This window comes from Malus sylvestris, chromosome 5 (assembly GCF_916048215.2).
Source record: "Malus sylvestris chromosome 5, drMalSylv7.2, whole genome shotgun sequence".
Lineage (NCBI taxonomy): Eukaryota > Viridiplantae > Streptophyta > Magnoliopsida > Rosales > Rosaceae > Malus > Malus sylvestris.
Genome location: NC_062264.1, coordinates 45206404 through 45218703, shown reverse-complemented (window position 1 = coordinate 45218703; position 12300 = coordinate 45206404). Strand labels below are relative to the sequence as shown.

Sequence of the window (12300 nt, the reverse complement as noted above, 5' to 3'; positions counted from 1 at the left end):
TATATACCAAAAAAATCATTAACATATCAATTATCATTGCACATATCGTTCCAACTATATAATAGAGAATTACTAATATGTATTATGAAAAATACCTAATATTATCAACCCAAGCTAGCAAAACCATGCCAATCTGAAATTCGTAGAAGAGGAGTTTTGCAATTTGCAATCGCCAATCGGGTTTTGCAGACGTCTCAAAATGCAGTCTCACATTTGGCTGCAAAATCGAGCCATAAATCCGTTATCAAACCACAATAAAAAATAAATCCATTAAAAAGAAAGAGGCCAAATCGGAGGAGAGGCCAGACCGCAATCATTCCTACAAACATATATTGTAAAAATTAGTAAATTAAACCCAATATATAGAATAATACCTCTCGTCCAAAAAATATATATATAGAATAGGGTAAAAGATTGTTTACTACCCTCATGTTTCATGGTTTTCAACATTTAGTACATCAATTTTTTTTCGTCTCAGAGTCATACCTAAAGTGTAAATTTTGGGACAGTTTCATACATCCGTTAGTTAAACTGTTAATTCTCCCGTTAAGTGATGACGTGGCGCCCATGTGGACAATGACTGGGCGCCACGTGTCATTAAAAATATTAAATTATTATTATTATTATATAAAAAAAAACCCTATCTTCTTCCCCACCCCGACCCCCTCCCTTTTCTCTCCCTTCTCTTCTCTGCACCTACCCAACCCCCAACCTCTGCACCTTCCCCCACCCCCTATATTCCCCCACTGCACATCCAAATCAAGTAAATTAACCCGTCTTCCACCTCCCTTCCTTCTTCCCTCTGCAACATTCTCTTCGGCTCCCCCTTTTCTCTCCCCCATTTTTATCCCCCCTTCTCCACAACCACCACCTCCTCCACCATTCCTCTCCTAACCCCACTCCATCTTCCTCCTCATTATCCTGCACCCCAACCCAACCCCACCCCCTGTCCCTCTTCCCCGATCCCCCTCATTCCTCCCTCTTCACCTCTCTCTCCCAAGCACCCTCCCTTTTCACCTCTCTCTCCCAAGCACAGTCGATTAGAGGGTCCATCATCGAGTTTGGATTCGAGCTTCTCCATGTCCAGTAGGTGCCGAAGATTTCGTCCTCAGAGCCGCCCAGCTCCTCGAAGCTGCAGGACGGGCTTCGAACGGGTCCTAGAGCAGATCCAGGTTGTCGGGATCAGAAAATGGATCTCGGATTGGGTTCGACGGTGGTAGGAGCCCCGGAACGGGGCGCTCGGAGTTGCGTCTGGCAACGGCTACGCCATGCGTCTTGAGAGCTGGAGCTCGGATCCGGTTTCGGGTTGGCTGGATCTTGCATTTTGTCAAGTCCAGTTTCGGGGTGGGGGAAGGTGCAGAGGTTGGGGTTGGGTAGGTGCAAATAAGAGAAGGGTATTTTGTCGAGTCCAGTTTCGGGGTGGGGGAAGGTGCAAGGGTTGGGGGTTGGAGAGAGAAGGGAGGGGGGGTCGGGGTGGGAAAGGACATGTTTTTTATTATTATTATATATATATATATTTATAATAATAATAATAATAATTTAATATTTTTTAATGACACGTGGCGCCCAGTCATTGTCCACATGGGCGCCACGTCATCACTTAACGGGAGAATTAACAGTTTGACTAACGGATGTATGAAACTGTCCCAAAATTTACACTTTAGGTATGACTCTGGGACGAAAAAAAATGATGTACTAAATGTTGAAAACCATGAAACATGAGTGTAGTAAATAGTCTTTTGCCCTATAGAATAATACCTAATAATGACTCTATGATCTGTGAGGTGTCACGACGCGACTTCCGAGTTGCGAAGAAGGAACACAAAGAGAAGAGTCAGACTCAGAAGACGCGACTTCTGGGTTTGCAAATTTTTATTTATTTATTTATTTTCTTATATATCCCCATATTTGTTAGTATAGCAAATTTTGGTGCCCCATAAAATTCTGGACCCTGGACAGTTGCACCGTCTGCCCTAGGCCAGGCCTGATCCACACTAGCTAGCTGAAGCCAAACTTGTAGTACTTTTGGCTTTGTGGCACGTTTTTCTCATGTATCACACAGTATGCTTGACTCCAGGGTCAACCAGCCATGCTTACAATTGCCATCTAATTACCTGAAATAATCACTAATTGTTAACTTCTGAATATAAGATCAACATTTCTAATTAAGGGCAAGGGGGGGGAGATGATGAGGAATATGTCTACGATCCCTTTTCTGTTTCTCTTGAGTTTGATCACTAGTAGTGAAAGCAGTTGGTTACTTCGTCCATGATTGCCCAAACACTACCACTTTCACCCGGCTGAAGTATTCGAATCCGACCCCGACAGCTTCCAATATAATCTCGGTCAACTTCTCCAATCCCTTGCCTCCAACGCCACACGTACTGTTGAGTTTTGGTTTTAAATTTTGTATTGTATATCTCATTCTCATTACAAGAGTGAAAGACAACTCTTATAGAGAGCCTAAAAGAAGACTACAAGAGGAAGGCTAACAGCCATACCTCACTACCAAATCAGTCCTAACAAGTGGACAAGACAAATATTAATAACAAGTAAAGAGGTTCCTAGAACCAAGGAAGAAAGATTGACAAAAGACCCAAGTGAGTGACAAGGTATGGAAGACTAGAGTATGGTTGAGAAAATCACTTCAACCAATACTTGCTAGAGTGATGTTTACAACCATACTTGTGACATATGCAAGCAACTAGCACTAGTATTCAGTTTGTTTCAATGCCTACGGGATGTTTCTATGTCAAGTTGAGTTGATGTCTCTACCGGCGTATGCAAAGAGCGTGGTCATCACAAATGTCACATCCCGCGCCCGCTTCACCACCGTAGCACGATATTGTTCGCTTTGGGCCGACCACGCCCTCACGGTTTTGTTTTTGGGAACTCACATGAGAACTTCCTAGTGGGTCACCCATCATGAGAGTGCTCTTGTGCGCTACTCGCTTAACTTCGGAGTTTCAATGGAAACCGAAGCCAGTGAGCTCCCAAAAAGCATCGTGCTAGGTAATGATGAGAATATACATTTAAGGATCACTCCCCTAGACGATGTGGGATGTCACAATCCACCCCCCTTAGGGGCCCGACGTCCTCGTCGGCACACTTCCGGCCAGGGATTGGCTCTTATACCAAATTGTCACATTCCGACCCGGGGTCCACCACATCCCGGACCCGCTCCACCACCGTAGCACGATATTGTCTGCTTTGGGCCGACCACGCCCTCACGGTTTTATTTTTGGGAACTCACACGAGAACTTCCCAGTGGGTCACCCAATGGGAGTGCCCTTGTGCGTTACTCGCTTAACTTCAGAGTTCTAATGGAACCCGAAGCCAGTAAGCTCCCAAAAGGCCTCGTGCTAGGTAAGGATGAGAATATACATTTAAGGATCACTCCCCTGACGATGTGGGATGTCACAACAAACGTGGAGGCAGCACAACGCTGCCCTGATGGAAAAGAGGTTATCATATGGTACGACGAGTGCATGGTACGCTACTCAAATAAGAAATTATTTTTCTCCATGAACATTTTGCATTCAGCGGGCGATTGGTACGGGGATAATAAACCAAGCCGATATAGCCAGGTAGTCGCAACTAATGTGCATGAGCTAACCACTGGGGCTGCCAATAAAGGGTCAAATGAGACTGTGTGCAGCCTTGCGCAGTGCACGCAGGATCTCTCCGCTTCAGATTTCAAACGGTGTCTAGCAAAAGCTGCAGAAGAATAGTTTCAACGGTATCCCAGGGGGGACGATTTCTATATCCCAGTTGTAATGTTCGGTTCGATGATGCCCACTTTTAAGCGATCAATTGGACAGCCGCACACAGCATCCTCCCACGCCAGAGGCTCTTCCTCCTCCTAGTACTCTACTACTATATTCACGTTCACCACCCAATGATGATACCTATAGGCAAAGTACCTTGTGCTTGTGCACATAAAAAAGTCATCATGCACTCTTCTCTACTACGAATATGAGGAAGAAACTGTATACTGATGAGTGTACTAATAACAGTTATTTTGTTAATTTGTTTTTTATATTTTTAAATCAAGATTTAGATATACGTAGGACCTACGATCTTATCGGCCATTAGATAGATATTAAGTGGATAAGAATAAGTAAATGAACATGACATATTAATCGTTTTTGTTTTGATGAATGTGGAAGGTATGTGAAAGTGAACATGACATATTATTGTTCTTACTGCAGGAAGAAAGAAACGCTTCTCTATAACTATCATTGTTGTTGTGAGTGTCGTAATTGCTCTTCTAGTTGCCCCTCTGGTCCTTGTAGCATTGGGCTACTGCCTCCCGGGCAGAAGAGAAAGAAAGAAGAAAGATGAGGCTTTGCAACAAGAAAATGGCAAACAGCAAGGTAAGGGAAAAGAACTCGTGAAACCCAAAAGTTAGAACTGAAAATTTTGAATTTGTTTTGATGTGTCTGGCATAAGATCATAACTTTCTTTGCAATGCAAAAGATATGAGGACGGCTGAGTCCTTGCAATTTGATTTGGGAACTCTCGAAACTGCCACAAATAAGTTTTCCGAAGATAACAAGTTAGGAGAAGGTGGATTCGGTGCAGTTTTTAAGGTAATAACCCAACAAATATATAATGCATTAGTTCATGAGTCATTCTACTAATACAACTTTGTGTAGTATATATAAATTGCTTAGATCATAACAAAATTGTTGGATAAACTAAAGCACCTATATATACCTTATCACAGGGAATGCTAAGTGATGGCCACGAAATAGCAGTAAAGAGGTTGTCAAAAAGCTCTGGACAAGGTGTAGAAGAATTTAAGAATGAGGTTGTGTTGGTAGCCAAGCTTCAACACAGAAATCTTGTCAGGCTTTTAGGTTTTTGCTTGGAAGGAGAAGAAACCTTACTTGTTTATGAATACGTGCCCAACAAAAGCCTTGATTATTTTTTATTTGGTATGTGAACATCATTTGATGAATAGACATGTATGTTTGTGTCAGTAAATATAATTCTTTGTAGTTCCTAACTTCAAAAAGTACTGCTTGAACTTGATAAATGTACAGAACATAAAAAACGAGAACAACTAGATTGGTTGAGCCGCACCATGATAATTAGAGGAATTGCTCGAGGAATTTTGTATCTCCATGAAGATTCGAGACTTAGAGTTATACATCGTGATTTGAAAGCTAGCAACATTTTATTAGACAGCAACATGAACCCGAAAATATCAGATTTTGGGATGGCTAGAATGTTTGGAGTTGATGATCAAACTGAAGGAAATACCAAAAGAATTGTTGGCACTTAGTAAGTTTCAACTTATACAAATACCTCTATCCAATACTAGTAATCTTACATTCCAATTATTTGTTTCAACTAATGTACTTACCTCTATCTATAAATAGATAACAGAATAGTATATGTTTGTTATTTAAACTCTTATATATGTCAACCATTTTGGTCCTGCAATTAGTGGTTACATGGCTCCAGAATATGCTATGGAAGGGTTGTATTCAGTAAAATCGGATGTCTTCAGCTTCGGAGCACTTCTGCTTGAGATCATAACGAGGAGAAGGAACTTTTTAGGCTTTCATCACACTAATTGTGGACCTACTCTTATAGGTTATGTAAGTTCTTTACTTGGAATACTTATACAAAATATTCGTGAGCTTAATTAATGTAGCTATCAAAACTGGAGGAGGACTTACATCCTTGAGAGATATTGATTGCAGGCTTGGCAATTATGGAATGAAACGAAAGGTTTGGAGTTGATGGATCCCTTGTTAAAAGATTCATGCAGTCCAAATGAATTTTTGAGGTACATCCACATTGGATTATTGTGTGTTCAAGAGGATGCAAACAACAGGCCGACCATGTCATCAGTTGTTCATATGTTAAAAACTGAAACTATAAGTCTTTCCAGACCTGAGAAACCAGCCTTCTTTACAGGGAGATATGTTGATCACCATGATCAAGTGCGTGCTCAAGATTTCTCAGCCAATGGTTTGACGATTTCTATCGATGTTCCTCGTTGAGACCGATAACACAATAAGGTTAATATCATTGGAAGCTCTTCCGTTAAAGGCACTTTGCTGCATTAGAGACAATTCTATAGTCTTTACAGCTTTTCTTTCACCTTGTCATTTGTATAGGGTAAATGTTAGTTACCATGCACTCCCTAATCTCGAATCTCCAGAATTTTTAATAATATATACTGTATATATACTACCAGTATGACTTGAGTGGTGTTATTTTACATACTTATTATATATTTCAAGTTAATTAGAATATTGGTCCCAGAACTTACAATCTGTAACAATGATTGTTTTTTATAACTCCGTTAATTCCGTTCATATTTTTCTCTTTAACCCTTTATTTTAGAGAATAATTCCGTTCATATTTTCCCCTTTAAGCCCTTTATTTTGTAGGGTATTATAGAACAGTGTTTCCTCAAAAGAACCATTGCTACAAACTTTAATTAATACTAGGATAAATAATGAAAAGAAATTTAATAACTAGTATGTCTTCAACAGCTCAGCTCAGCTACATCTCACTCCCTCTCGTTCTCTCTCTATTGTCGGAATTCCGGATGACCAGTCGGAGCACAGTCCTCTGTTCTTGAAAAACAGAGCAAGTGCAGAAATGGCAGTTAATGACAAAATAGGTGTTGTCTAAGAGACATTTTCACAAGCAGGTTCGGGGAATACCAGACGAAGCCGAAGGCACGAAGGAACTGTAACTATTTCCAAAGCGCAACGGAGACATTTTCACAAGTCTTCTAAGAGCGATTGCCCTTAACTGGTCCGAGGAGGGAAAGCGCGCACTGTTGCCCGTTTGTATTTGAAACCGAGTATCCACGGTGCTTGACCGGAAGGGATTTTAATTTTATAATGGAGGGCATTTTCGTCCGCCCGGATTTGCGTTGGACCAACATTGTGTCTTGGGCTTGAAAGTCCAAACCAATAGTTATTTAGAACAAGTGCAAGTTGGATTGAAAATTTCAATTTCAACCAGTTCTGACCAAAGATTGAGGTGAAAAATTTCAACTTTGTTGCAATCGAATGGAATTTTACATTCAAAATTTGCAAATAATTTGGATCGAAATTGGGATGTATCTTAAAATTCTAATTATTTACGATATTTGAAATATATTGTGGTGTCAAACTAAAATTCGCCACAATGATTAACTTTATGATGGAATAAATAAAATCTAATAACCACATGGTATGATGTAAAAAATTCTTTCAAGATGTTGGGTATATTCAAAAGTTGAACTATTTTTCAAATGTAAGATACCAACTTTTTTGAAATTCAAAGTTTTTTCAATCAAGATGGATGTTGAAGTTTTGATTTTTGATTGTTATTTTTTTATGATGGAATTGAATGAAAATGAAACTCATAATTTCAATTCGATCTGTCCAAATATTAGGCATACATACATATGGAGAGCAGGCTAGGCAATGAAGTTATTTTAGTTGTGTGACCTATGGGACATGCTAATCCCATATGTAACATAAATAAATAAATAAAAACCCACAAAATCCAAAGCATATGTTACTATTAGTTGATGGTTTATGATGTCTAAAGTCGAAAATAGTACGTTTCAAAAACCTCCACAGCCTTTTCAATTCATTGCCTTCAAATCCTTCTGTTTCCAAGCTGTACAATACTTCCGCTGGAAATGGACCAGATAGAGTTTATGGCCAGGTGTCATTCAATTAAGGGGCCACGGGCAAAAATGGTGCAAAAAATTTCAACTCGTTTTGGAGGTAAATTAAATGAGTAATGACAGAGACACTAAATTTATAGATAAAATTTTGTAAACTAAATGTTATAAAAGTTGATGATTGAACTATTACTTACGCGTTGATAAACGAGCTCATTTTCTATTACTAACATATCATTTAGTTTGCAAATTTTATCTATAAATTTATTATCTCTAACATTATCCAAATTAAATATGTATGTATCAGTACAAAATATGGTTGATACGTCTCAATTTTAGAGTGTATTAATAAATAAATAAAATAATAATACTAAGTGGTCGTGTTCAAGATGCACCAAAACATTTACCAGATATTATTTCAACACAATTATCATGCGAAGAGGAGTGAACAATAACTATTTTGAAATGCTAATAACATCAGCCAAAATTTAATGTTTGCAATTTAAACATGATTTGAATTAGATAATTAATTAGTACCTTTAGGGGGTGTTTGTTTGACCTTCTTAGGTGAGATTGGACTAGACTACACTATAGTCTGATATTTGGTATGGACAAAGATTAGGTTTAATGGGATTAGATCCGACTCGCACGGATTAAACCCCTCGCTAGGAGTTCCTAGCGAAGCACCCCAAAAACGCCCGGATTCGTAAGACCTCATGCATTCTTGCGAGAGAGATCCTCGCTCATCCTGCGAGAGAGTGTCGTCGACGGCCTCCTCCCTCGCCTTCTCCTCCTCATCACCTCTCATCTCCCACAATCTCATATATTTCTTCCCGTCCCTCCTAACCGTTGAAGAATCCAGAGCCTCCCTCGTCGTCCACCTCAGCAAGCTCCTTCTCCGGATCCCCAACGTTATTTGGTTCTTCCTATTTGAATAGCTGAAGCCCTCAATTCCCGAGACTTGGAGCTCGCTCAATTTGACCGAATAGGTGGATCTTGTGTTTGTTGCACCTGAGCTTGCTCTGATTCTGATTTTCCAATTGATGTCCAGCTTGGAAGCTTAGGTGCAGGAGAATCACAGCAACATTAAGAATTTGGAATCTGGTTTGAGATTGAGAAGGCAAAGCTGGAGAGGGAAGAAAAAGAGGGAGAGGGATGGAAAAAATTAGGGAAAAAATAGGGATTTGAAGTAAGGGACTAGAAGCACCTGCGGGGATAGTAGGAAAATAAAGATTTGAGATTCAGAAGGAAGAGAAAAATAAGAGACCACAAGCCTCTGGAAAGAAAATGAGAGAAAAAAAAAGAAAAAAATGACAAAATATTTTATTCAAAAAATAATTTAGTCCGACATTGCACCAAATACTTCACTAAGTTAGTCCAGCTTAGTCTCTGCAATTAGTCTAGTCCGAGACGGTCTGGTGCAAAAAACGCACCCTTAGGCTTTAGGCGGAGGAGGAGAGTTGAAATTTTCTGCATCATTTTTGCCTCTGGCCCTTTTGTGCCTTGCTTAATTGAATGACACCTGTCCTTCTACTAACTAGAACTAACACTGTTAAATTGACAATATCTAAAATAATAAAAAATAATAAACAAAATATTCAAGAAATTTTTTGAAAAATACCTATCAGCCACTTTCATCCCCAACCCAGACGACAGCCACCACTCGACCGCATCAGTCAACCACCATACCCGCCGCCGTACTTCTTCTCCTCCACATCGCTGCCAAAGAGGCCGTTTCCCACTCTCTCAAAATTGCCGCACCATATTTAGGATTCAGATTCGATATCGAATAATCGATCGAACCCCTCACCGCCAAATCAAACAAAATCGTTGATTTTTACTCATTTTCCTTCATTCGGTTCCAAAATAGTACATTTCGCGGTACCAGTCGGCCGCCGAGGTTGATGTCGCAGCAGTCCGAAGCTATGGCCTGCGATTTTGAAACCTAATGCATACAGATTACAGAGCGACGGGGGGAGTACGAGAGGTAGGGCTTTAATTTTGCAGTGTCTCTGTTCATAAACTCACCGATAAAAATTTCAATGTGAAAGCTACGGACAATCTCGCCGGCAATGACCAGAGAAGAGGTTGACTTAAAACCAACCTAACGGTCATGAATCGCAGGAATTGCAGAACATGGAAAGAGAATTGAGAAAGGGGAAAAGACCAGAGAAAATTGGGCATGGCGTCGAAAATAATTTATGAACAGAGGCTACTTTTTAGGGTGCTAGGGTTGTTTTCTTAATTTTTTTTCTTGAATATTTGGTTTATTTTTTTATTATTTTAAATATTGGCAAGTTAACAGTGTTGGTTGTAGTTAGTAAAAAGACAGGTGTCGCTCAATTAAGCAAGGCACAGAGGTGCACAGGCAAAGATGGAGGCAGATTGTCTGCCGTACGATTCTCTTCCTATCTACTCCTATTTGTGCCGTCACGGTTAAGTTATTTCAATTTTTTATATTTTTATTATTTTTTATCTTATTATTTCTATAAAAAAAATTAATATAAAAAATTAATATGATTTAACCGTAACCGTCTAAATAAAAAGAAATGGTACAGTCAGCATAACAGGAGGACAGACGAACTGCTCCGCAAAGATGGGTGCAAAAAATTTCAACTCCTCCAAAACGTCACATCATTACCTAGAGCACCTGGTCCTCGTCCACCTATAGGTGCCAATTGATTTTATCACTCAAATCATGTTGAAGTTTCCAATGAATCAATTTCTAAGAAGCTGCAATTTAGTAAAGCGTACATCAAAATTGATTGAAATGTGTGCTAATTGTTTTCTCACGAATCACACGTTATGGTTGACTCGAGGGTCAACAAGCCATGCTTGCGAATTTGCAATTGCCATCTAATTACCTCAAACAATCACTAATTGTTAAACTTAGGAATATATGATCAACATTTGTAATTAAGAGCGAGGGGGAGATGATGAGGAATATGTCTACGATCCCTTTTCTGTTTCTCATGAGTTTGATCGCTAGAAGTGAAGCAGTTCGTTACTTCAGCCATCGCTGCCCAGACAATACCACTTTCACCCCCGCCGAAGTATACGAATCCGACCCCGACAGCTTCCAACATAATCTCCGTCAACTTCTCCAATCCCTTTCCTCGAACGCAACACGTACTGACACCGGATTTTACACTGCCACCGTTGGCCGAAACTCAACTGAAAAGGCATATGGGATGTTTCTATGTCGCGGTGATGTCTCTACCAACGTTTGCAAAGATTGCGTGGCCGAAGCAATCATGGAGGCACCACAACGCTGCCCAGATGGAAAAGAGGTTATCATATGGTACGACCAATGCATGGTACGCTACTCGAATGAGACATTACTTTTCTCCATGAACATTTTGCTTGCAGCGGGCTTGTGGAACAGCGAGGTTAATGAAACAGGGCAAAGCCGATATGGCCAGGTAGTAGCAACTAGTTTGCATGAGCTAACCACTGAGATTGCCAATAACAGCAAACACTTTGCAACCAAAGAAGCCAAAGTTAAGGGGTCAAATGAGACGGTGTACAGCCTTGCGCAGTGCACGCCGGACCTCTCCGCTTCAGATTGCAAACGGTGTCTAGCAAATGCTACAGAAGAAATATTACGTCTATCGGAATTCCGAGGGGCACGATGGGTATACCCCAGTTGTAATGTTTGGTACAATAATACCCTCTTTTACGCCATCAATTGGACCCACGCACAGCATCCTCCCACGCCAGAGGCTCTTCCTCCAAGTACTCTACTACCAAATTCGCGATTACCTATAGGTAAAGTACCTTGTGCACGTAAAAAAGATTTATGCCATCAGTTGTAGTGTTTAACGATGAGAGTACCAATAACAGTTATCTTGTTAATTCGTTTTTTATAGTTTTAAATCAAGGGTTAGATTGAGAGTATCAATAACAGTTCTTTTGTTAATTCATTTTTTATATTTTAAAATCAAGATTTAGATATATGTATGACCTCCGATCTTATTGGTCATTATATACATATTTTGTGGATAAGAGTAAGTATATTATGAAGGGAAAGAATACAGTATTCAGAAAACAAACATGTTCAACTAGTTAAATTAATCAATGGAAATTGTGAGTTTAAAAGTACAAAAAGAGCTTTATGACAAGAAAACTCAAACTGTTCTTACTGCAGGAAGAAAGAAACACTCCTCTATAACTATCATTGTTGTTGTGAGTGTCGTAATTGCTCTTCTAGTTGCCTCTCTGGTCCTTGTAGCATTGGGCTACTGCCTCCCGGGCAGAAGAGAAAGAAAGAAGAAAGATGAGGCTTTGCAACAAGAAAATGGCAAACAGCAAGGTAAGGGAAAACAAATGAAACCCAAAAGTTAGAACTGAAAATTTTGAATTTGTTTTGATGTGTCTGGCATAAGATCATAACTTTCTTTGCAATGCAAAAGATATGAGGACGGCTGAGTCCTTGCAATTTGATTTGGGAACTCTCGAAACTGCCACAAATAAGTTTTCCGAAGATAACAAGTTAGGCAAAGGTGGATTCGGTGCAGTTTTCAAGGTAATAACCCAACAAATATATAATGCATTAGTTCATGAGTCATTCTACTAATACAACTTTGTATAGTATATATAAATTGCTTAGATCATAACAAAATTGTTGGATAAACTAAAGCACCTATATACCT

At 39.7% G+C, this 12300-nt stretch overlaps 2 protein-coding genes and 2 long non-coding RNA genes across 36 annotated transcripts in view; 2 read left to right on the top strand and 2 right to left on the bottom strand.

The window, feature by feature from the left end:
• The window catches only part of LOC126623046 (uncharacterized), a 92317-nt gene extending 85495 nt beyond the window's left edge, over window positions 1–6822 (bottom strand). The window contains exon 1 of the transcript XR_007623564.1: window positions 6690–6822. The gene's annotated coding sequence lies outside the window, so the exon portion shown is untranslated. The remainder of the gene's footprint in view (window positions 1–6689) is intronic.
• LOC126623033 (cysteine-rich receptor-like protein kinase 10) overlaps window positions 1–12300 on the top strand; it is an 89701-nt gene that overhangs the window by 75851 nt on the left and 1550 nt on the right. For 4 of the 33 annotated variants that reach the window (XM_050291767.1, XM_050291801.1, XM_050291802.1 and 1 more), the window contains 3 exons: window positions 11383–11416; window positions 11796–11960; window positions 12061–12173. The exons of 3 other annotated variants lie outside the window; for them this stretch is intronic. In XM_050291767.1, coding sequence (XP_050147724.1) covers window positions 11383–11416; window positions 11796–11960; window positions 12061–12173 — 312 coding nt within the window. 26 more of the 33 variants (XM_050291769.1, XM_050291792.1, XM_050291806.1 and 23 more) reach the window with 19 other exon arrangements.
• Window positions 8045–9234, top strand: LOC126623054 (uncharacterized). The gene is made up of 2 exons (XR_007623595.1): window positions 8045–8196; window positions 9101–9234. It is a non-coding gene; the product is annotated as an uncharacterized LOC126623054 (long non-coding RNA).
• LOC126623049 (uncharacterized) lies at window positions 8675–10025 on the bottom strand. The gene is made up of 3 exons (XR_007623591.1): window positions 9270–10025; window positions 9082–9178; window positions 8675–8855 (listed from the first exon to the last, which is right to left on the bottom strand). It is a non-coding gene; the product is annotated as an uncharacterized LOC126623049 (long non-coding RNA).